Source organism: Hyperolius riggenbachi, chromosome 4 (genome assembly GCF_040937935.1).
Source record: "Hyperolius riggenbachi isolate aHypRig1 chromosome 4, aHypRig1.pri, whole genome shotgun sequence".
Lineage (NCBI taxonomy): Eukaryota > Metazoa > Chordata > Amphibia > Anura > Hyperoliidae > Hyperolius > Hyperolius riggenbachi.
The window spans coordinates 333,626,739-333,653,145 of NC_090649.1; the positions used below are offsets into that span (position 1 = coordinate 333,626,739).

Below are 26,407 nucleotides of genomic sequence, written 5' to 3' on the forward strand. Positions count from 1 at the left end.
CATTGTATCACCGGAATAATCATAAACCGTTGACGCTGTTTGCAGCTCGGTTTGCTGTGTAAACGATCTAAACTTTATAATATATATATATATATATATATATATATATATATATATATATATATATATATATGCTTCAATTCATCAAAGGGTGTTCGATAACAAAATCCCAGTCCTTAAAATACCGCATTCGGTATTTTACACTTCACTGTGCTAATTCATCAATATTTTCCCATGTGTGGTAGAGGTTCGTTAAGTTACCGAAGTACTATGGCTTCAGTTCATCAAAGGCTGTAAGATAACAGCAGAGTGGTGCAGAGCAGCTTGGAATGTCTCTGTGTTGTTACAAGCTGATAACAATAGAAGGCATCCAGACATCCCTTTACATGTAAACGTGTTATATTTACTGTTACTTATACTGCCTCTGCTGCTCTGAATCTGTCCATCAGTGTTTCTTAACATTTTACTTCTTTGCCACAAAGTAGATAAACTTCCTGGAGACATTACAAATGCCATGCTTGGTGATTTCACCACTTGCATCTTTGCATATTCAAACAGGGACTCAAAGGGTTACACCACCGTTCTCTCTGCTCACTGCCTGGGGGGTCTGGAAGCTTGTGTGGAGAAGCCTGTGTGACCTATCAGCGGCACTTGCAGGAGAACAGGGGCTGTTTCTATTGGCTGCCTGCTCCTGTTAATCATGAAAACATTCACACAGAAGGCTTTTGAAGCCTGTAAAGACAGGGGAGAGCTGGAGATAATCACGGAATGTGTTAGCGAATGTGGTAACCTTGATGAATTAACATTTACTGACATTTGCTGACATGTGTTGAGCACATGTCGGTAATTTATCTCATTGCTCTGTCATTTCAGCTTCTCATTCGGTAACAGCTTTGATGAATTAACATTTTCTTAAGTGCTCCCTTAAGTCAGCTGTTTTCAGCATTACCGAATGCGGTAATGCTTGATGAATTGAAGCCAAAGTTACTTGTTCTAGTTAGTTTTTCATCTCGGATACGCTTTAAAGTGAGGATCTACAACTAATCCCCAGTATCTAAGGTTCCTCAGTGTCTTCCCAGACCGATCCGCTGTGCTGCTGTGCCAGCCATGCGCCCCATCTCAAACGTGCTCCTGTGGCCAGGAATTTTCTGTGCAGGGACAGTTTGTAAATTTTGTAACTGCGCATGTGCTGGCAACGTGATGGAGCAGATGAGTGGCCAAGACAGTGCATGCGCAGTGGTCAGTGATTAACCTCCTTGCCGGTCTAAAAAATCCGGCAAGGAGGCAGCGCCGCACTTTTTTTTTTTTTTTTTTTAAATCATGTAGCGAGCCAAGGGCTCGCTACATGATAGCCGCTGAGCGGCGGCATCCCCCTACCTACTCCGATCGTCTTCGGCGATCAGAGTATGCAAGAAATCCCGTTGAGAACGGGATTTCTTGCAGGGCTTCCCCGGTCGCCATGGTGACCGGGCGGGATGACGTCACCGACGTCATGGACGTCGTGACGTCAGAGGGAACCCCGATCCGCCCCTTAGCGCTGCCTGGCACTGATTGGCCAGGCTGCGCAGGGGTCTGGGGCGGGGGGGGGGGGCGGCTCGGCGTGGCGGGTAGCGGCGAATCGGCGGCGAGCGGCGGCGATCGCAAGTTACAAGCAGCTAGCAAAGTGCTAGCTGCTTGTAACGAAAAAAAAATTATGCAAATCGGCCCAGCGGGGCCTGAGAAATCCTCCTGCGCAGGTTACCCCGAACTGTGTTCGGGATAACCGGCAAGGAGGTTAATACTTAATTTGGTGTTAATGCAGATATTGATCTTAATGGTTGCAGTTTTTCTATGCGATAAGAATTATGCCTTTATACTGTATAAGTTTACAATTTCCATTGTAATATACTATTATTGTTATTGCTGGTGGCTGAATTACACTATATTACACTTTTTATTGTAATCTGGGTGCGGTCTTTGACGGTGCCCAAATTACTGACTGAGCGCCGCTATAGCTGTAATTCGCAATACGGCCTATGGCTGTGCCAAAATTTCCAGCAGCCTTTTTACCTGACTTGCTAGTGGTCCCCCCTCCCTGATGCGTTTCCTGGTAGGCTAATGGCCCTTGTGCATCTACTCTCTCACCACTCACAAGTGTGGAGAGGGAGAAGGATAACTTCGCTCAGTCCAATTGAGAAGGGGAAATCCTTGTTGTAAAGAAAGTAGTTACTGATGGGGAAGGAGATCTCACATGCCGAAAAATGGCATTTCTATAATATTTACTCAAGGGGGAAATTCATGCTGTTCGTATAACATAACTCATAAGGATATTTGTGATTGTATTTATGCTCAAATGTGCTTAAAGGGACACTTAAGCCAGAAAAAAGAGTTTTTTTTTACTCACCTGGGGCTTCTACCAGCCCACTGCAGCAGTCCTGTGCCCTCGCAGCCACTCACTAATCATCTAGTCCCCCGCTGCCAGTTAGTTGTTTCGTTTTTGCCGACAGGCCTGGCCACGAGTAGCTTCCTCCGCATTCCCGACTGCAATTGGCGCTATTGCGGGCCGCGACGCATACAAAAATACGTATTGCCTCATATCTATGCGTTGGTAATGCGGCAACGCGTATTTTTGTACGCGTTGCAGTCGGGAATACGGAGGAAACTATGCGTGGCCAGTCCTGTCGGGCCTGTCGGCAAAAACGAAACTAGCTGACAGCGGGGGGCCAGATGATTAGTGAGTGGCTGCGAGGGCACAGGACTGCTGCAGGGGGCTGGTAGAAGCCCCAGGTGAGTAAAAAAATCTTTTTTTTTCTGGCTTAAGTGTCCCTTTAAGATAACTTAAGACAAGACTGATATTGATGCATTGTAATTATAATACTGATTTTGTTTCTGTCCTAAAGTACAAGATTATCAGTACCGCTGCTTACATTGCACTGTACATGTTATCAGCACTTCAGTAGAGATAGGGTTATGAATTTATTGATCCAGTGTACAACTGTAGAAGCACTGGGGACAGATTCTAAAAGCATGATAAAAAGAGCTCTGCACACAGTATTTTTTTTTTCTTCTATCAGTATAAGGACAGTGGAGTATATTCACTAAACTGTTGTAAGTAGAATAACGTGCATAAAGTACGATATGTATTGCATTACATTTTACTCATTGGCCTCAATTCACTAAGATCATGCTAGAGATAATAAGGCAAGAGAAAACTTACCTCCACACGTGAGAGAGTTATCTTACCTCTTCATTCCTTAAGTTACCTATCCTGTAGTTAATTTACCTCCTCTGTAGTTAATTTACCTCCTCTGTAGTTAATTTACTTCCTCTGTAGTTATTTTCACATGCAGCTAATTAACAGCCTGTCTTTAACTCTGGAGTTATTTTAAGGATTGGAGAGTTAATTTAAAGACAGAAGAGTTAACTTTAGGCTTGCCTAAGGTAAAATGTTTCCTGAATACTACATGCCTTATCACCATGGTAACAACTCTAGAAGAGTTATTAAAGACAGGAGAGAAGTTTAGTGAATTGAGGCCATTGTGTGGTAAGACTTTATGTGGTAAGACTTTATTCACGTAGTGTGGCAGCTTATATCGTATATTATAGGTCATCTTACCTGTATCATAAAAAAGGTTAACCTCTTCTGCCGCACTTTCCAGACCATGCATTTAAGTCACTAACTGTTCCTGCATGGGCCTTTATCCCTACCATAGTCATGGTCTTAAGACCGTATCAAAGAACTTCTGGTGTGAGAGGAGAAGACAAGACGCACAACATTTATATTGTGCTTTTCTCCTGGCGTACTCAAGCGCCAGAGCTGCAGCTCTATAGGCAGTAGCTGTGTTACGTAGCCTTTCCCAAGGTCTCCTACTGAACTTTATCTTACTCCTGGTCAAGCTGGCATAAAAGATGTGGCTACGGCTTCCCGTTGACCATCTTGGCTACAGTATGACTTAGTGAACTGAAGAATATAATGCATTCCAGAAACGCGTATTTTATATCTGGGGTTTGGACTGTAGACGTTTTCTCTCCTGCACCCCAGGAGCCAGCTTCTGTTCCAGAGGTTTCCTTTTCCACAGCCGAAGATAACTGACTTGTACATCCATCCAATTTATTTTGAAGATTAATATCCTTTTTAACGTTCCTCTAACTTTCAGGTATTCTTGCCTGTGGCTACCTGTGGAAGTCCTAGAGATGTACAGATGTCTGAAAGTAAAAAAAAAAACGTTGTTGTACTTGGGTAGAACGTTAGGGTCCCCGAAAGGAAGACCTCATTAGGACAGTTAAAAACCAGCCACCATCTCTTCTCAGTTTATCAATGTCTCCAAGGGTATGCAGCTTTCAGCTTTGTTCCCACCAGGGGCATTTTCTGCATTTGCATGCAGTTGGATCCACAAGGAGCCACAAGATGGTGCCGTTCTCCATCATTGGTATCTATTTAACCTGTTTGCGTTTTTGCAAAAGTTTAATCAACTTCTGCATGCAGTTTTGTGATAAATTCCATGGAGTTTAATGCAGTTGACTGGTGCAGTGGTTACCAAGTGGAGTTGAGAAATCTTTTCCCCTCCTTTGGCAACTCGTTTCACTTGTTCTTGTCTTCCCCTGCATTGCGGAGGGGTTGGTTGTGTGCATGGTGGTTTTTTTTTTCTGGTTTATTGTTTGTACTTCAGTGAATGTTTTTCCTTAGCTAAGTCAGTAGTACATTTTTGTGAAAACACAGCTTTTCTGCTGTTATAATTTTTAGTGTGAGTGTTATGGCATATATATATATATATATATATATATATATATATATATATATATATATATATATATATATATATATATATATATATATATATATATATATATATACCTTCTAATAAACCAGTTGTATGATGCCATTTTTTTTCTCTTGTGTTTGGAATTAAGCTGATTAATGCTGGGAATATACGAGATTTTTCAGCAGATTTATTGTGCGATCGTTTTTACGATTGATTCTCCAATGGTTTTTCCGATCTTTTATCGATTTCCATTTTCTTCTATAAGAAATCGATCAGAAAAACACGAAAATCAGATCGAACATGTCGGAAATTATCTATCGAACCATCTGCCAAAAAATCTCATGGTGTATTCCCAGCATAAGGCTGTCTGGACAAGAGCCACTTGACTGCTTCAATTAGAGTGCTAGATGGATTTAGTTTTTCATAAACTTTTCTATGGTTAATTTTGATCTGTTTGAGCCTGTATAGCTAGTCCAGATTGACTTAATTGGTTAAAGTAATACTGTATATGGTTTGATTGGGAAGAATATGGTTTGAGTCTACAGTACACAAGTCATAGGATAGGATATGTATGGAGAAAGTAATGCTGGGAATACACTGGTCTATTCTGGTGCTCGATTCTGCGCCTAATAGTTTTGCCCACTCAATTCTCTTATCTTCCATTCGTTTTTTTAGCTGTTTTCTTTTCAATTCACTTCAATGCCAAATTTTAGCGGCAAAATGTTCGAAAGTTTTAGGCTGCTTCCACACAGGGACGTTACAGGCGCACGTTAGTGCAGCCTGTAATGCTCCCCCAACGCACAGCAATGTAACACAAGTGGGCTGTTCACACTGCCCACGTTGCGTTACATGTAATGCTGCACGTTGTAGTGAAAGTGCAGCATGCTGTGCGTTCTAGCGGCTTTAGCCGCGTTAGACTGTTTGCTCATGCTCAGTGGGGGGCGGAGAGGAGGCGGGGAGATGCCGCTACAGTAGCCGCGCACATGGCTACTTAATATGCACTGCACTGGCGGCTGCTGATTGGTCGGCGGGACCATGTGATGCGGAGTGTCTCGCTCCGCATCACGTGGTCCCGCCGGCCAATCAGCGCCACCATGGGAGACCTCATGCGGATAGAGCCGCCTAACGCGACTCACACTACCGTCCTCTCCCGCACCACCATGCGTTGCGTTAGGGGCACGTTATGCGACCATAACGTCCCCTAAAACGCAACGTCTTGGTGTGTAACCATCTGATTGGCTCAGAATCGACCCGTGTATTCCCAGCATTAGACCAGCATGGTGATCACAAGCAATTTCAGGGAAGAGTCAATATCTTCAGTTATATCAGAAATACCCAACAACTGAAAACAAATAAGGCTGATAATGGTGAAACTATTTTCTTGTACCTGTTGTCCTATTGATGAAATATGCCAGTTTTTGGCGACTTCACCACTAAAGGTTGTTTACGCTAATGGCAGGTACACACCATACAATTTTCTGTTAGATTTACCTGCCAGATAGATTTTTTTTTTCCAACATGTTATTAAGGTAGTTATCAATTTGTTAAATTATCACATCAGCCTGTTGACAAATGGATTGTCAGTTTCCCCTACATCTAGAAGTGACATTTTTTTTTTAGGTACATAAGGCCATCAGTCTTTTTTTTTGGGGGGGGGGGGGGGGCACAATATACGTGGAAGTTGTGGATCTTTAATCAGTCTGGGATGAAAATCACTGGGGATGACCTGAGCGGTTTGGATGATATTGGCCAGGCTTTTTCTTCACTACCTGAAACTTGAAAAGTGATCTGTGCTAAAATGACATTGTTGTCATGGATGAGGTTATGAGGAAGGCACATCTACAACTTGAAGATCCAGATACATACAGTGCTCTCCCCAGGACTAATTAGGTGGGAGGGCCGCCTGGCTAACAATAGTCGGTGGTGTAAACCAAACTGCACTACAGGCATGAGCGCTCCATTGCGTGCTAGCAATTGGCTCTCGCACAATAGCGAAAGCCGTCGCGGAACCCAGCAGGAGCGCTTCTCTTCCTGCGTGACAATGATTGGCTGGCTGGGCGGGCTGTAAGGGGTGTCGTTATCGGCGGGGGGGCAGGGCGTCTCGGCCAGGCAGTGCTGGTAGTAGTATGGGGTAGGGGTATGCTTGTTCCATGTGAAGAAGCCACCAACCCCACTAGCCACCACACTGACCACCTACCCACCAACTCCACTAGCCACCAGCCTGACCACCTACCCACCCACCCCACTAGCCAACAGCCTGACCACCTACACATCCACCTCACTAGCCGCCTGACCTACCTATCCACCCCACTACCCTGACCTACCTACCTACCCCACTAGCTACCGTTTTGCTGATCACAATGAGCACCGCGATAACCTGTTAATCGTGGTACTCATTTCCCATTAGTATGCATCTTTTTTTTCCTAACCGGAATTGTTGAAGCGATTATGCTCTGTTCCCGGCAGCTATTCAGCGCAATCACAGGTAGTAGAAATTTTAGTTTGCGTGAACGCAGCGCGGTTGCGCTTCCTAGTGGAAAAAGGGCCCTTGCTTCCCCAACCGGCTACTTTTCTCATGCCACCCGGCTGAAAAAAATTCTGGGGGGGGGAACACTGTAAATATGACAGTTTGTACTATAACCCATTCCTGAGCATCAAACAGAAATTATTTAACCTCCCAGATTAAACTCTGTATGTATATGCAATTTCAAAGCAAGAATGGGAATAAATTAATATGGACACTAGTGTTGGTGTATGGGTTCAGAACCCGAACACAAACATTCAGCACCGAACGGCAGGGCAGGGTGGATTTAATTTATATCCGATACTTCCTCCTTACAAGGTGGAAAGGGGAAGTTTCTGAGTTAATGCACCCAGCTGAATGTGTGTGTTTGGGTTCCAAACATCGTGGTTCTGAATTCAAGCACTAGCGGGCACTTACAATATACCCACAAGTTACTGCATACCAAAGATTCATAAAAGTCTGTCCAACTCCTTACTTTGTCCCATAGTCTAATGCTGGGCATACACGGTGAGATACTTGTTATCAATCGAGCCGCTGATGGCTCGATTGATAATATCCGACGTGTCCGATCACCGCAGCGGATTGATTCTGCGCTTGATCCCCGCGGGCGGACCATAGAAAAAAACAAGCGGCTGATAAGAAGCGCCTGCGGGGACGAGCGGGAATCGATCCACGTGGATGAGCAGGGACGCGCCGGCACATTATCTCACCGTGTATGCCCAGCTTAATGTTGGGAATACACCATACAATTTTCTGTTAGATTTACCTGCCAAATATCTAAAGTTCAACATGTTGGAAATGTATCTATCGTACCATCTATCTGCCGAGCAATTAGGCATTGTTCTACTCAGCAGGAGATAAACAGAAGAGCATGTGAGCATTGACGTGGAGTCGCCCTGCACAGCGATTTCCCACGAGGAGGGACCAGGCCGTGGCCAACACAATGGGTTAATCTATCAAGTAGAATATCCTATATAATAATTGCCATGTGTCTCTGCGTCCCATGTTCCTGTGTGTGTGTTTTGGGTTTTTTTGTTATGTGCAGGGAGGGACGCAGAGACACTGAGGAGAGCTGGGGAATGACGCGCGGCTTGGAGGGGGGGGGGGGGGCAGGCGTGTGCGCGTGCGGCGGATGAGCAGTGACAGAAGGTCACTAGTTGTACATAATTGTAGATGTATGTATGTTTGTTATGGGTTTTTAGAGGAGAAGACACAAGTTTTATGAGGATGTGCTCCCAATCTCTTTATATGTCAGACAATCATCCATGGCCTAATATGGCAAGCAGTCATCCTCTCTCTGTTTAGAAATTTATTGGGGAGGGTTTAAAGGGGCATTTAATTAGAGGACCCAGCCATCGCCAGTTGCGTGCTTTTGAAGAAAGTGAATGCAGTCTCTCAGCAACTGTTGGTTGTACTGTTACTGCATTTCCACTTCCATGCTGGAGTGCAGTTTTAGACATGCCTATAAAGGTGGCCACTAACTGTCCAATTTCTAGTGAAAAATCGTTCACTACACCATCAACTAACCAATCATTGCTTCCTATCTATCACGACCACCAAGAAAATCCAAATTTTCGTTAGACGAAAATTCATTCGGGCGACATTTTTTTCACTCGTTCATAATCGATTGTGTCCACCAATGGAGATTATTTACAACCAATCTGATCAGAATTTCTGATCGCTCTAACGATTTTTCGCTAGAAATTGGACCATTAGTGGCCAGCTTTAGACTACTAACTTTTAAATATAGTTTCATACATCATGCAAGCACAACATAAGCACATCTGACAGTTGTGAGATAACTGTAATTTGTAGCCTATTGGTTCAGGGTTATAGCGCCCCCTTAGGCCAGTTGATCACTGCTACAGAGTGAGGATGCATCCGAAATTGCAAATGCAATCAATACATTTCATTTATCAACCTACAAAGTTCTTAAACAGGAAAAAAAAATCTTAAATCAAATGAATATTCCATTTGTTAATGAACGCACAGGTCAGTGGTGGAACTTAGCATACAGAATGGCTTAGGGGCACTGCAGCTATGATCTCCTACATAATCTGTACTCCGATATCTCGTACAGGTCAGGGTGTTCCCTTCCGTTCTTACAGCCTGATGCTGGTCATCAAAGTTGAGTGAGGTGCTGCTGTTATGAATGTAGTCCCTTTCTTGATATTTTGTTCACCTGTTTCTGGAAGAGGTGAGTATAGAATATTTGGTCCGATAGGTTTGGCCAAATATTGATTCTCCAAACAGTACTTGATAGGAAAGCCTTGCTCTTGTAAATATTCCCCCCTCTGGGCCTGCCATCTCCATTGAGTGCTTCACTATTGTCCACATACCTGATCTGCGTCACTTGTGTAGCACCGGCTCTGCCTGTTCAGTAAGCCAGCACTAATTCAGTAGGAGACCTTTGGCAAGTCTCCCTTACACTGCTACTGCCAATAGAGCGCGCCCTAGTGGCTGCTGCTCTGCTCTGGCGCTTTGAGCCCGCAAGGAGAAAAGCGCAATATGAATGTTATTTGTCTTGTCTTGACCTGTTTATAGGTGGTCCAGTTCTCTGGTCTTTTCACCACCATTTCTCTACTTTCTTACCAGTGGTTCCCAGAATTTTTTTCTGGTTGTGATGCACCAAATGTTCATGACACATAACATCATACATATGATATTGCCGCATTATGTAGCGGTAAGCGGGTAAATTGCTGGAAAGAGGCTGCACGTGACTTGAGCTGCAGCAATTCAGAAATTTGTCACAGCACTCAAGCTGAGGCTCGCTGCTACACACTGCACACATATACACTGATGCTGTACATATAAATATTGATCTACTATTTGTTTACCCTCACCTGGCCTATGGCTGCAACTGTGTGCCGCCTCCACCATGCTTAACTTTCTTGTCATACTCCCTGAGTGCTTCCCACGAGTCCTACCAATCCTACTATATGCTCTTAATGTCTGTGGACCCTTTTGTCCCAACCACCTCTGCTGCATTCTCTGACTGCCACACCTTTACAAACCACTGTTAGCCTGCCACCTTTACCTTTTTACCCACTACTCCAGTATACTAAACCATAAAACCTACCTATCCCAAAACCAATCATCCTACCCCCATTCATATGAAAACACACCTTGCTCACACTCCACTTTTACATTCACTTTATCCTACATAGTCAGTTTGTAGGGATGGTCAGTGAGATTCAATTAGTAGTAATAACATTTGTTTTGTTTCTAATCCTTATTTTTTATTTTATTTTTTATTTTTTTAGTAATACCAGCAAATTTCTTCCAATAACACTAGTTAGCTTAGGCAAACGTTTACGCTCTCTAATATTATACATTTTCAAGAAAATATTTGATTCAAACAAGGACTATGTATTAGTACATTAAAAACTGAATTCTTTCTTTCCCCTTTTTTGTGTAGGTTCTGGCAAAGAAGAAAACCTCAGCAGAAATTTTTATGAACTCAGAGTTCCTAAAAGGATTTATTGAAATGTATCGAGCGTTACCTTGCTTGTGGGACCCAAAATGTGCTGATTATTCCAATAGGCAGAAAAAGGCACAGGCATATGAATTACTAACTGATCTTTGTAAAACGGTTTGCCCCACAGCCACTGTAGACCTTGTTAAACATAAGATTGCAAACTTACGAACAGTTTTCAAGAAGGAGTTAAGGAAAGTGGAGGCGTCAATAAGGTCAGGTGCTTCTGGTGAGGACGTCTATATACCACGACTTTGGTATTTCGACCTTTTGAAATTTACCATCACTGAGGATGTATCTTCATCATCCATATTCCAGTACTCTGACATATGTAGGATGAAACAGGAGGAAGAAAACACAAATGATAGCCTAGAAAGTACACAATTCTACCAGGTATGAAATCTGAAATATTGTAAGAATCTTACATGATTACATATCTGAGTGTGTATTTTATTTCTTTTCAGCATCAGAATATACTTTGAGCAACAGTATGCCCACATAATTTACCTTCTGACACAATGTAAAGCGGACATTTAAGATGTGTGTAAATACTTTTAAACCTTAACAACCGTTCAGCTACATTCAGATATCCATTTTCACTACAAAATTATGAACCAGTATATTAAATTCAGGAGGGAGTATAGCAAGATTAAAGATGAGGTTTGTGTAGTCATTGTCAAACGTTTTGGCATAAACACAAATGTTGTTTTTCAAACTTTGCTGCTTCAGCATGTTTAGATTATATTTTACTTTTTTGTGGTATACTGAAGAACCGTTCTAAACATAGGTTCCAAAGGCAAATAATCAAATTTATGCAATCAGTCAGTATTGGCCATTCTTTTTCATCATTTCTGCAGTTCACTCTAGTATGTTGTGTCAGCATTTTTTCACCAAATCCTTACTGATGGTCATCTATTCTCGCCGTGTTAGTTCTTGGAGTCGAGTTGGAGTTCACAATTTGTGGGCTTCTGCTTGTGCACCCACTTTTTGAGGCTTCTCAATTGGATTAATATCTGCTGAGTATTCTAGCCACAGATCCAAAATTGTAATGTTCTGATCTCTGAGCCACTTCTCTCTTTTGCCTGACATAGTGCGCCGCCATACTAGACAATACACAAATCCATCATCGAACTGTGTCTGGATTGTTGGGAGAAGTTGCTCTTAGAGGATGTTTTAGTGCCATGGTACTAGAGTAGAATTGTGTGCGAGTTCACTCACTTGGATGAGAAGCAAGCCTATACATTTATTGCCTCAGCATGCTTCACTATTGGCAGGAAACAAAGCTCATGGTAGTGTTCTTTTTTTTTCTGTAGACAATCAATTTTCCAGGTGTCCCAAACAGTCAGAAAAAAAGGTTTCCTCAGAGAAAATGATTGATGCTTTATAGAAGGCCATCATCTTTACACCAGTCTTCTGCTCTCCTTTCTTTGTCCTTTCAGTCAATCTTTAATGTTTTTCATGGAAAGAAGAGGCTTCTTTCCTGCCCTTGACAAAAGGCTGTTGACAAAAAAAACTTTGTGGGATGCAGATGCGATCATGCCTACCTTCTGCCAATATTGCACAAATGCTGCACTGGCAGCAACACAATTCTGTAAATGGCTCCTTAGGAGGAGATTGTCCTGGCATTTCCTGGATACTCTTTTTGAAGCCGCCTTCACCATAGTTGAATCTCTCTCTCTCTCTCTCTCTCCTTGGAAGTTGTTGATTTGGTAAATGATTCTCTCATGTGCAATACTCTGAGCAATTTTCTTACATGTGAGGACATTTTGAAGCAAAGCTATTTTGGCTGCTTGCATTTCTTTGAAATTAACCATTGCGAAGACAATGGTTTCAATCACTTCTGCACCTCTGTTTTTATTGCAATCGATCTTTCGAATGATAGTCGAGTAATAGTAATTAGGCCCGTTTCTAGGGGAGGGCAAGGCGGATCCCTGCCCGGGGCGCAGTGCCTGAGGGGGAAGCAGTGAGCACAGAAAAAAGGGCTGCACCGAGGCATTAAACTGGGCGATTGTTGGTGTTTTTTTATTTATTTTTTTCTCTGTGATAAAATAAACAGTTTATGCTAGCAAAGCTCTTTGCCATATGCATCTGATCACACTGCACAATAATACAAAAAGCTCATGAATTGCTACCACAAAAGAATAAATACTGAAGCACAACATTTGTGTCACTGCTAAAACTGTTGGCTTTGACTGTATACGGTCGTTTTTTTTTAACCTTCAAGGTTAGTTGGCCCAAGCCTTGTAGGGGTTTTATTTGCCTTCCTCTGGATCAATGGATGGGAGGTTGCAGGACAGAAATGTACCTTATATTTACTAGTTTGTTTTTTTTTTCTTCTGGTTGGACTGGGTGGATGGATATTTTATTTTATTCAACTAAATTAAAGGGACTCCGAGCAGTGCAGAAACTATGGAAAGATGCATATCATTTTAAAGCTCTCTTTCTCCTCTTTCCAATGATATATAATCCGCCGCCCTACGCCTTTTAGTTTTCGCTATTTTCGCGATTGAAATTGCCGCGCCTAAAAGGCGTAGGGTGACGATTTAGGTGTCGCCAGAAAGAGAGCTTTAAAATGATATCCATCTTTCCATAGTTACATTGTATTACACAGGACGACTTTTTCTCAAAGTCAGCAGCTCCATTCTGCTGCTGCTGACACTGGGGAAAGTGTCGTCCTGTGTAATACAATGTAACTATGGAAAGATGGATATCATTTTTAAAGCTCTCTTTCTGGCGACACCTAAATCGTCACCCTATGCCTTTTAGTTTTCTCTATTTTCGCGATTGAAATCGTGGCCGCTGCAATTTCAATCGCGAAAAAAGCGAAAACTAAAAGGCGTAGGGCGGCGGTTTATATATCATTGGAAAGAGGAGAAAGAGAGCTTTAAAATGATATGCATCTTTCCATAGTTTCTGCACTGCTCGGAGTCCCTTTAACTATGTAAAATTGTGAAGGGTTCTACAGTGTAAAGAGCTTCATTCTCACTAAACTTTCTCAGCTAGAGCTTAACTACACCGGGGATGGTGCACTGATGCATGCATTTTTCTTTAGAGTAGTGCTCTCCCATGCAGTGTCTGTCACTGAAAGCAGGTACTGTGTGTTGCTGTATAATGCATAACTCCCTGCATTGCATGATGGAAACCAGTCCTAACTTAGCAGTGTACCACCCCACCCACCCTGTGTATGTAGAAAAAAAGACTTGCATATACAGCTGTGTTGATTTCATATAATGCATTTGAACCTAGGACACCTATTCAGGTGAATAACAGTACCAAGCCAAAGATCAAGAATAGCTGTTAACATGTTTAGATTACCTACGAATAGTTTAATTTGGTGACCACTCAAATGGGAACCTAGTTATCATGATGTCTTTTCAAAACCACAGTCCAAAAAAACACAAAATCTTGGTAATTTGGGGCTCATTCACACCCTTACTGCGGTGTAATGCTGGAAATACACAATGCATTTTTGCGGTCGGTTTGGGGATCGATCGTGTTTCGATTCGTTTTTCTGCTCAATTCTTATCTTTTCTTATCAATATCTATTCACTTCCATAAGAAATCGAGCGGTAAAATGATCGGACATGTCGGAAATTATCTATCGAACCATCTATCTGCCTCAAAAACGCATCGTGTATTCCCAGCTTTACAACTGCTTCTAATGTTCACATTTTCAGAACATTAGGTCAGAGCCATTGTGTAGTGACTCCCAAGCATCTGTAAAGTCTCTGGATGGTGAGTGAAGGAGAGGGAGGTAGCACTGCTTAATGCAAAGTGACAAACAACTGTGAAGTGCTTGTTACTGGTTTCCACCACCTGTGAGATACTACAGGTGACACATTCTTACGCCCGTAAAGAACCAACCGTATGTATTATGTTATCTTATACACACCATTTTTTTTCCAGTGTCAAAACGAGCATGTAAACGTTCGGGTAAATTAGTTTGTATTTGAATAGAGTGTCCTTTGTTAAAAGGAACCCGAGGTAAGAGACTTTAGCAAGCTGCCATTTTTTTCCCCTTTTTAAACTATACCAGATGCCTGGCAGTCCTACTGATCTTTCTGGTCAGTAGTGTTTTTAAAGGGAATCTAAACTGAGGGATGGATTTTTCCTTTTAAAATAATACCAGTTGCCTGACTCTCCTGCTGATCCTGTTTCTCTTACACTTTTAGCCACAGCTCCTCAAGAAGCATGCTGAAGTCGGACTGGATTAGCTGCATGCTTTTTTCAGGTGTGTGATTCAGCCACTACTGTAGTCAAAGAGACCAGCAGAACTGCCAAGCAACTGGTATTGTTTAAAAGGAAACATTCATATGCCTCTCAGTTAAGGTTCCCTTTAAATCACACACCTGAAACGAGCATAGTGTTACTTGTCAGCTTTTTATCAGAAACACCTGATCTGCATGCTTGTTCAGGGTCTAAAGTTAAACGTATTAGAGGCAGAAGATCAGCAGGACAGCCAGGCAATGTGCATTGTTGAAAAGGAAATAAATACCCTTTGTCATTGGAGTAGATACAGGTCTGTAATAAATTGCTGTTACTATGTGAAAGATTGCTGTACCCATAACTTCATATCTAACTTCAATTGTTCTATTTGTTAAACATTTTGGTCAACACTTAACACACGGGAAGAAGTCTGGGGAAAAATCGAGTTAGCTGTTTTTTTGTTCCCTATAAGTCCATGTGGTTGTTTATTTAGAAGCTCTGCTAGCTGTATACAGTTTCCTTGCTTTGCCTATCTGGACTAGGTACTCTTCCCCAGCACCTCACACTATAGCTGTGCCTCTATGTAAAATTGCAGGGAAGTAACCGGTTCTTGCCCAGCCCATTTCTCCTGCGTTCTTTAATGTGGCTAAATATTATCAGATTATTGTTAATGTAGGTGATCATTTTCCAAATGAGATTTATTCTTAACCTAAATTACCATGTTGCACCATTGTTTTTCTTTCAGATTTCAACAAAGTGCTGATAAGCACCAACAGTGCTTACTTTATACCACTCAATGCAGTACAAAGCTATGCGGCTGTCAGTCACCCCAGCACTCTTGATTGTGCTCGATTTGACAAGTGTGCTTTCCCAATCAAGTCTGATCTTTATATAAATCTCGAACTGAGAACTTTTAATAGTATTTTTTTTATTTATTTAAAGGATACTTGTAACTTTATATAAAAAATACCTGTAACTTTACATAAAACAAAAAAAATAGTTAAGGTGGCCACTAATGATACATTTTGCTAAACGATTGTTTGCAAATGATTCTTCGTATAACCGATCGGAAATTATGGTTTGGGACCACCAATTGACAAAAATTTCCTATCCAATCAGATTGACAGGATCTATCAGAAAATTGGATCGATTTCATTAATCTAATTATAAAAAAATGTTTTGTCCATTAGTGGTCCCAAATTGTCATTTCTGATTGTTCGTATGAAGAATTGTTCTTAAATGATCAGCAAATTGTATCTTTAGTGGACACCTTAAATACAGTACTTGCCTTAGTAGGGGGAGCCTTTGGATGGACCAAAGGCTTCCCCAGTCCTCCTTCACCACTCCATTCCTCTGCTGGGATCTTATGAACAATGTTCAGCTTTAATGTGGGATATTGCTTATGGCTGCACGCCCATCCATGTACGAGCGGGGCCGCACTGAGCAGGCCCAAAGTATTGCATGCGCAGTAGCACAGAGCTGCTCGTGTAGAGCTATTTTCTCCATGCTGCTGCGCAGCTGTGAACCCGCTGGCGTCTGCAGTATACTCTCGGTCATACACAGAGCGGAGTGCAGCTGTAAAGATGAATAGGGCCCCGGCCAGCAGCAGAGGGGTAACGGTGGATCAGGGGAGCCCCTGGTGAATCCAGAGGCTTCCCCATACTTGCATAAGTATGCAGCTTTCCTTTTTTAAAGTTACAGGTGTGCTTTTAATGTTTTAATTGAATTGAAAGTCAAATAAAAACATCTAATCATGTATGGTGAGCTTTCTGTAAACCTAAGTGCTCATTAACTGCTCCCTTTTCATTTACTAGGCCCATTAGTCACAAATCATCCTGCACCTCGAAAACTGGTACACTTTGTCCAGCCCAAAGCGACTTTAATTTTAAACAAAATCCCACTGTAGGCGAAGTGACCGTCCATCGGTTTCCCACATTACTGTTGCTATTCTGAGACTGTGCCACACATGAGTGGCAGATTTTCTAGTGATGGACATTAAGTGATAGGCAGATTTTAGTGACAGTCAATTAGTAATTAGTAGATAATGAAAGGTAGATTCTAGTGACAAGCCTACTCTAGTCGTCTGCAGATAGGAATATGAGCATCTTCGTGACGGACATGAGCCAGGATCATTATTGCTGCACATACTCAGCTGCCTAGTCCTTCTTGCTCACTCTGGCTCCCTTTCTCTCTCTGCCACCATACACTATTTCATGTTCAAGCCCAGTCACTGACGCCACACCATGATCAGTAGGGATGGTTCGTGAGATGCAGATAATTCCGTGTTGATGCAGGATTATAATGGTTTTATTCAGCTTGAAAATAAAAAATCCTTTGAGGCGAGATTTGATTGGTCTGTTGTCAAACTGTAAATTTGCATGAAGAATTTCTATAATCCTGCATCAACTCAGAATTGACCATCCCTAGTTGTCAGTGATTGGGCTAAGCCTGGAAAAGTGCTATTTTATGTGATGTCATGCTCTGAGCAATAGATAGGGCTGCAGCTGCCATGTACAGCCCAGGACTGGGGAAGGTGAGGTAATGTGGGCGGCCATCTGCCTGAGGTTTGTGGGAGGAAACTGGAGAAGTGGCACACATTAGAAGTAAATGAATGTGCAGACACTCAGCCTCCCCACTGCTGTTCTACCATCAGCTGAAGATTCCTTCCCAAATCGGTAATTAGGCCTACCCAGGCAAGTACCTGGGGCAAAGACTAGAGATAGAATTGAAAGTGCTAGTATACTTTAAAGCCCCGTCTACACCATAAGAGATTGCAGCGATCCGGCGGCTCGATAAGCCGCCGGATCGCCTCTTCCGCGTGCCCGCATTCGATTGCCCGCTCGTCCCGCCGGCGCCACTTATCTTCCGCTCGATTCCCTGCCATTGTCCCCTCGCGGGGAGCGAGCAGGGAATCGGCGGTGCGGAGATCCGTCCTGTCGGATGTTATCAATCGAGCCGCATCAGCGGCTCGATTGATAAGGAGCATCGCAGCCGCATCTACTCGTGTAGATGCGGCTTTACTTAAGTGGGTTTAATAAAAAAAAAATCTTCAAATGAGGCACTAGTCAGTACTGTAATATACCTGCATTATTTGTCACCATTTTTAAGATACAGAACATAGCTGCACTCTGAGATGCTCTCTGCTTGAATTATTGTCTTTGAAGTTATTCTTACTGTTTTTACTACAGCGTTAAATGGACTAATTAAACTAATTGGTATCTATGTTAAAGTGCTGATAACATGTGCAGCCACTGGGTACTAGTTTATGGATGTAAATGTTGTCAGCAAGAAGCTTGTATTTTAGAAGAAATGCAAAATTGGAAATACCAGTACACTTTTGTACAACAGGAGGAAATGGCAGCGCTTCAGGCTGCACCTGAATTGAGCAGCTGCATGAATGTGCAGATTACACAACTTGCATTCAAAACAGATGCAGTGAATGGAGGATGTTCGCTTCCAAAAACAGTCTGTGTGCAGATTGTTCATTACTAGACTCTTCCACAACGATGAGGGGTCCCCATGGAAGAGACCTAACCTCTATCAAAACCTAGTATAAACCTGGGGCAGTTAGCCATAAAATGCTCTACACATTTTCTAGAGAACAGAATTTTTTTTTGCTGTAATACCAGTACATTGCTTTATAAACAGCCACCTTTAAAGTAGGGATGTCAATCGGATGCTTGTAATTCGAGTCGATGCAAATTGTATGATAATATAATGTGGGTTAGTTCCCAAGCTACATAACATTTGCATCAACTTTTAATTAGAATCTCACTGACATCACTTATTTTAATAACATTTTAACATGAGTACACTTAACACTTTGAGGAGAGGTTAAAGGGTACATTAGAGTTGGACATAGGAAGGAAGTTGGGGTTGGTAAAAAGTAAAGTGAATACACCCCTAAAGGTAGCCATACACTGGTCGATGTGCCATTAGATCGACCAGCTGACAGATCCCTATCTGATCGAATCTGATCAGAGAGGGATCGTATGGCTGCCTTTACTGCAAACAGATTGTGAATCGATTTCAGCCTGAAACCGATTCACCATCTGCTGAGCTGCTCCTGACGCTGGCTCCCGGGCATCTTCTCCGCATTGCACGGCTCTGTTCCGGATCCATTACAGCGCTTCCTGTGTTACTCCGTGACCAGGAAGTTCAAATAGAGCGCCCTCTATTAGAACTTCCTGGTCACTGCAGTGACACAGGAAGCGCCGGGATGGATGGAGCCGGAACAGAGCCGTGCAGCATGGAGAAGACGCCCGGGAGCCAGCCTCAGGTAATGTATACCTGATCGGATCGGCCGCCGCTAGCGACGCGCACTTTACCGGCGGGCGATTGAGGGTAATTTCCCGCACGGCGCGATCGACGGACCGATCCGATTCCGGGAGGGAATCGGATCGGCGGCTGCGTTTACCGCGAACGATTGGCAGCAGATTCGATCCCAGGATCGAATCTGCTGTCGAAACGGCCGGGAATCGAGCCAGTGTATGGCTACCTTAAGAAGTCAAAATTATGTCTGGGCATGGAGTTAAGTTTCACAGGTTGCCACTGGAATCCTCCATGAAGAAGCTGGTGGATATTACAGACCTTGCAATCCTACACCTTCCGTTTGAGAATGCCCCACAAGTGCTCAGTAGAGTTTGGTCTGGAGGCATGCTGGACCATTCCAACACCATTAGCCCCAGTTTCTTTAGCAAGGCAGTAATTGTCATTGTGATGTGTTTGGGATCATTATCATGTTAGGATACATCCATGTGGCCTAGTTCCCGAAGGGAGGGAGATCATGCTCTGCTTCAGTATGTCACAGTATATGTTGGCATGCATTGTTCCCTTAATTAACTGTAGCTCCCATGGTCCGGCTGTAAACCATGATATTCCCAGCACCATGTAGGCAGGACACACTTGTCTTTATACTCCTCACCTGGTTGGTTGTTGCCACACACACCTGACACCATCTTAATCTAATAAGTTTATATTGGATTACTGGAACCATGTCCTGTGGCCTGATGACACCATGTCCTTAGTCTGCTTTTCTTCAGCCTTTCTTGTGCGTCATTTTTAGAAGAGGCTTCCTTCTGGGATGGCAGCCATGGAGACTAATTTGATGCAGTTTGCGGTGTATAGCTGAAGCACTAACGGGGTGACTCCTGCCTCTGTACTCACATGTCTATTTGCAAAAGACTACAACTGGATATGATGCTGAGCTCATACATCCAACTGCCTTGGTTGATCATGGAGAGGACTGTTCTGAGTGGAACCTGTCCTGTTAAACCACTGTACGGTCTTGGCCACCATGCTGCAGCTTAGTTTCAGGGTGTTGACAACCTTGTTATAGTCTAGGCAGTACAGCAACTTCTGTTTTTAATCTCCTCGGGGTTCTCTGCCATGAGGAACCCTCAGTGACCAGTTTGAGAGTGTGAGAGCTAGAACTACAAATTTAACACACATTCCCCAGTTTATACCTGATACCTTGTAACTCTAAGGAGCAACTTGACCCCTGGGAGGGAAAATGCCTGCTAGGCAGAATTTTGGTGTGCTCACCTTTGTTAGTGGTTTACACATGAATGGTTGTTTGAGTTACGTTTGTTGGGACAGCAAATTTACACTGTTATACACTGACTACTTTTACATATGATTTATTTTTTCCCCTATATTCTACTTTAAATCCACATAGGGTTAAACCCCAACCCTCTGCAGACCATTGCACTGGTTTCTTTGAGACACTATGTTTCACTTTACAAACATTAAGGGCTCAGACACACTCTAAGTGCTTTTCTGAGCGTTTTCAGTTGATCAGTGCTTTCTGAGCGCTTTGAAAAAATTGCTCCCATTCACTTGCATAAAATCGCTGCGATCGCAATTGTAATGCAAGTGAATGGGAGCATTTTTATTTATTTATTTATTTTAGTGCTCAGAAAGCACTGATCAATCAAAAACGCTCAGAAAAGCGCTTGTAGTATGTCTGTTCCCTAAGTAGTTACTGGTATGTTTTGGGTCCTACAGGAAAAAATCACTTTACAGATGCTTTGGGGTTTTTTGGTTGTCTGATGTGAGTTGCAAAATAATTGTACTGAATGAAGAGAAATCTAAATGTTAATTGGCACTGTTTTTTTAATCAATGACTAGGTTATTACTCGTCCACAAGTGATTGAAATACCTCAGCAAATCCCCCCAATACAAAACCAGAAAAGACGAAGGACAGTAAACGAGGAATTAAGCAGACAACTACTTAATGAAGCAACAGCTATTCTTAATCAAAAAGAAGATGAGTTTGATGCATTTGGAGTTACTGTTGCTGCAAAGTTACGCAAGATGGATGAAAACCAAAGGCTGTTATCAGAGGTCCTTATTACTGATATTTTGTTTAAAGGAATGATGAAAAAACTCACTGACGAAACAAGCATCTCTCTCTTTCAAAGTTCCCAATTTTCTGGTCAAATACCAAGTTGTTCCAATCCTGGTAACTATAAATTCCCAAATGCTCACCAGCCTACATTACAACAGCAAGAATTTGTTTCCCAGAACCATGAATATAACTGTAGTAACACACCTGTTAGAGCAAGTACTTCCTTTTGTATGTCGCCAGTTGTTGGCTCTCAGATCAAAGAATCTTACAAGGAGGAACATTTATAACTTTTGTTCAAAGAGAAAAAAAGTCTTGCCCTACACTTTATAGTGTTTTATTCTGACACTAATTTACACCTGTTTCTTATTTAGGTTATAATTTAATTTTTTATTGTACAGTTTATAATTCAATCTTTTTATATTAAAGTTTATAAACAAGTTGTTTTGGTTTCTTAAATTGAACATTTTGTACAACAGTGGATTTTCTATATGTTTTCATGATTATAATTACATTTGTTTTTGTGTGCTGTCTTTGTTCTTTCTTTTTTTTTTTTTTTTCTAGCAAAGATTACACAATAAAACTACCTACTTGTGGGCATTACCTCACCTACTTCCTTTTAGATGAAAGATCATTTGAAATTTGAACCGAATAGTGGACCATATGCAATTCACTTTTTCTCTTACGTTTTTCCTAGGAGATCATTTTTCATCTTCAGTTTAACAAAACTATTTAGCACTCACACTGTAATTGAAAAAGTAGTAAAACGTAGGTGAGAAAGTACTGCCCAAATTATCCTGAGTACTAGTAAAAAAGTGTCCCCCCCTCCCTGATTGCCCATACCTGTCCAAAGTATATGCACATGGGGAGATGTTGCTTGCTTGGCAGTTGGAAAAAAAACCCACAATGCAATGAGGTTCACAGACAGCAAACTCAGGTCTGGAAGCAGGGACTCACACACAGGGACATGGGACACAGAGATGCTTGCAAATTAATATATAGGATTGCTGGTGGCCTAAAAGGAATTTTATTGCATAGGTGTGAAAAGATCATCTAGGATAAAAAAGGGAATTGCATATGGCCCTAGTGAGTTTTACAAGCTATGGTTGAAAAGCGAAAGCCAAGTTCGTTTTGTCTGAGGTTTTAAGTAATGTAAGGTTTGTAGCTGACTTCCTGAATTTGTTTCTTTCTGCTGGGTTTTAATTTGATATATTTTATCATAACTGCAGGAGCTAAAACATTTTGTTGAGAACAGTGAAATGCCAATGTTTGTGGTAAATTTTGTTTCTCAAGTCTGCAAGTAAAATATAATCATCCAGACTCCTGTCCAAACTTGATCCATTGCAGTACGCATCCACAGAAACAGGACAACAATGACGTTACAAAGCCACATCACAGGGTTTCAGTGTGATGCAACACTGCAGTATACAGTCCATGTGACACATGCCATCCTCTTTATTCCAAACCACCATAGTGCATGGAGTACTTTAGAATATTAAAGAGAATCTGTATTGTTAAAATCGCTCAAAAGTAAACATACCAGTGCGTTAGGGGACATCTCCTATTACCCTCTGTCACAATTTCGCTGCTCCTCGCCGCATTAAAAGTGGTTAAAAACAGTTCTAAAAAGTTTGTTTGTAAACAAACAAAATGGCCACCAAAACAGGAAGTAGGTTGATGTACAGTATGTCCACACATAGAAAAATACATCCATACACAAGCAGGCTGTATACAGCATTCCTTTTGAATCTCAAGAGATCATTTGTGTGTTTCTTTCCCCCATGCACTGAAGTTTCAGGCTGCTCTTTTCTTCCTGCAAACAGCTTTGCCCTTGTTTGTATTTCCTCAGTATGTGAAAGCCCAGCCAGCTCAGAGGACGATTTATCCAGCTTGTAAAAGATAAGAGAGAAGCTGCTCTAATCTAAATAACACACAGGCAGTGTGCATACAGGGGCCTGGAAGGGTGAGTTCATAGCAGAACCACAACACCGAAGAACTTGGCAGCCTTCCAGACACAGGCCGACAAGTCTGACAGGGGAAAGATACATTGATTTATTACAGAGGCAGTGATAGTATAAAGTGCTGCAGTTAGCCAGAACACATTAGAATAGCTTTTGGAACTTGTAGGATGATAAAAAACAGGATGCAATTTTTGTTACGGAGTCTCTTTAAGTAATTCCTGAGAATCCCCCAGGAGAAGTTGAAGTAGTCCAAAACGAGAGCTATCAGAATAATACACACGAAAATCAGGTCAGTCAATGCAACAGAGAAGCATAGGGGGAAATTGCTTGTGTAATTTGCATGTGTATCTAAAAAGCGGACCCAACTGCATTAGGCTTCGTTCACACTGGCCTCAATTCACGGAGCATCATCAAACGTTTGATAATTTACCTCATGGGTAAAATCTCATTTTAAATTCACTAAGGTGTTATATATTTATCGAATGTTTTACTGATAAAACGTTCAACAAATATATAACACCTTAGTGAATTCAAAATGAGATTTTAACCATGAGGTAAATTATCAAACGTTTGATAAAGTGTTTGATAAAGTGTTTGATAAACGTTTGATAAACGTTTGATAATGCTCCGTGAATTGAGGCCACTGAGTACTATCGGAAACGTATTACAGTGCATGATAAGATGCCCTTACCCCTGTTGGGGGGGGGGGGGTTGTCTAATTTTATGATCTATCATTAAGTTTATTATTTTAGAGCAGTGACCACCTTCAATTTACAAGGTAGGGTGGGGACAGTAATAACCCACATGTGGAGAACAGTGGTTGCTTGGCATAGAAACCCAGACTGGAGAGTATTCATTTGTTTTATTTTCCTTACTTTGGCTTACCAATCATACTACATTGAGAACCCAGAGTTCCTGTTTTTTCTTCTGTCACAAGATGTCAAGACAAAATGGCTTATACAAAAAACATGCAATTAAGAACCAATTACCTTATAAACATATACAATTAGTTCTATAAATATTTGGACAGAGACAGCTTTTCTAATTTTGCTTAGTTACCAAAATGAATTTTAAATAAAAACTCGGATGTAGACAACTTTTTCTAAAGTTGGTTCTGTACATTACGACAATTAATTTTAAAAGAAAACATTTGGATGCAGTTGAAGTGCAGACTTTCAGCTTTATTTCAGTGGGATTGAACATTTTATTTCCAGTTATTTAATTTATCCAATTAATTTTGAACCCCTGAAATGAAGGAATTGTGTTAAAAATGCTTTAGTTACCTCATAATTTATGTAATAATTTGATCCGTCCGACTGAATTAAAGCTGAAAGTCTGCACTTCAACTGCATCTAAGTTTTATTTAAAATTCATTGTGGTAATGTACAGAACCAACATCAAGAGAAAGTTCTCTGAACAAATATTTATAGATCTGACTATATTATAAAGGTGCTATAACTGGTTACATCAAACCACTCAGTTCAACTTGTAAGCAAGTAATTAATGCAGAAATTAACCACCTGAGCGGTCTGGACGAGCTCAGCTCGTCCAACACCGCCGGAGGCTGCCGCTCAGGCCCTGCTGGGCCGATTTTAATGAAATAAAAAGCAGCACACGCAGCCGGCACTTTGCCAGCCGCGTGTGCTACCTGATCGCCGCTGCAGCGGCGAAAGAGGGTCCCCCCAGCCGCCCGAGCCCAGCGTAGCCGGAATAAACAGTTCCGGCCAGCGCTAAGGGCTGGATCGGAGGCGGCTGACGTCCATGACGTCACTCCGCTCGTCGCCATGGCAACGAGGTAAGCGAAACACGGAAGGCCGCTCATTGCGGCCTTCCGTGTTACTTCTGGCCGCCGGAGGCGATCAGAAGAACGCATCCGGAGCGCCCTCTAGTGGGCTTTCATGCAGCCAACTTTCAGTTGGCTGCATGGAATAGTTTTTTTTAATTTAAAAAAAACCCGCAGCCGCCCTGGCGATCTTATCAGAACGCCAGGGTGGTTAAAGCTAGTCTGGTTTTGAAACAGTTCAAAAAAAATTTAGAATGGGATTATTCTGTGTAGCACATCATATGTCACTGTTTTTGTCACTGAATTTTGGTAAATTTGCTGATGGTTGGTGTAAAACTTGTAGTACACCATCACAACCTCAAATAAGCTGACCTTGCTAAGGTCCTTTGTTATCCAAGGATCATCAACTTGATATTATGTTCTATATCGAGTCCCACATACAGTTGTGCTCATACCGTTTCCACGAAAATAAGTCCTAGCTGCAATTTCGAGCATGCTCGAAATATAAGCCCTCCCCCGAAAATAAGGCCTCGTGGAGGAAGAGCCGGGCAAGTGTGGACAGAGTGGTGCAGGGCCACTCGGTCAAAGTTATCAGCTGTGTGCAGGGATGGCAGGGTGCCTGATCAGTACATTACTGCAATCCACAGAGAGAGAGAGAGCCAGTGCCATCAATGACGGCTTGAAGCCCTATCTGACTGTTCTGATGAGGCTCTTTAACGCTCTGACAGAAAAATGCCCGTTGTTCCTGACAAAAAGTCTCCAGTTCCCATAAATTCTTGGGTTGTCTTGCATAACCTGCACGTTTGAGGTTTCCCCAGAGTGGCTCAATGATATTGAGGTCAGGAGACTCAGATGACCCCCTCAGAATCTTTATTTTACTGTAGCCTGTAACTATATACAGTAACTGTAATGACAGGTTGACTTGGCCTTGTGTTTTGGATCATTGCCATGTTGAAGTGACAACTATCCATGCTTAGCTTCCTGGCTGATGAGTGCAAATTTTCCTCCAGTATTTTTTGATAGCTTACTGCATTCATATTGCCATCAATTCTGACCAGATTTCCTATGCCTTTGTAGCTCACACGTTCCCAAAAAACATCAGCGGTCCGCCACGTTATGTTTCCTAGTAGTAATGGTCTTTCTTGTCCTCAGCATCCAGGGTTCTGTCTGAAAGATCTCTTAGTGCTGCTGGTGCTGTGGTAATGGACAATTGATCAGGACTATTGCTGAATAATATAATTCACCTCACTTTTGAATATATTAACTAGAAGTGGGCTACTACCAGCCACCCAACTCTGATGTAAAAGATTGATGCCAAATCACGCTCTTTCATTTAACCCAGATAGTGGTTGCCACACTCCACAACCACC

General features: G+C 42.1%; 1 protein-coding gene across 2 annotated transcripts in view; it reads left to right on the forward strand.

Annotated features, from left to right (window-relative positions):
* Positions 1–21,735, forward strand: part of LOC137503992 (uncharacterized) — a 50,878-nt gene extending 29,143 nt beyond the window's left edge. For both annotated transcript variants that reach the window (XM_068231836.1, XM_068231835.1), the window contains exons 5-6: positions 10,685–11,134; positions 21,077–21,735. In XM_068231836.1, coding sequence (XP_068087937.1) covers positions 10,685–11,134; positions 21,077–21,583 — 957 coding nt within the window. In that variant the 3' untranslated portion in view covers positions 21,584–21,735. The remainder of the gene's footprint in view (positions 1–10,684; positions 11,135–21,076) is intronic.
* The last annotated feature ends 4,672 nt before the right edge of the window (positions 21,736–26,407 follow it).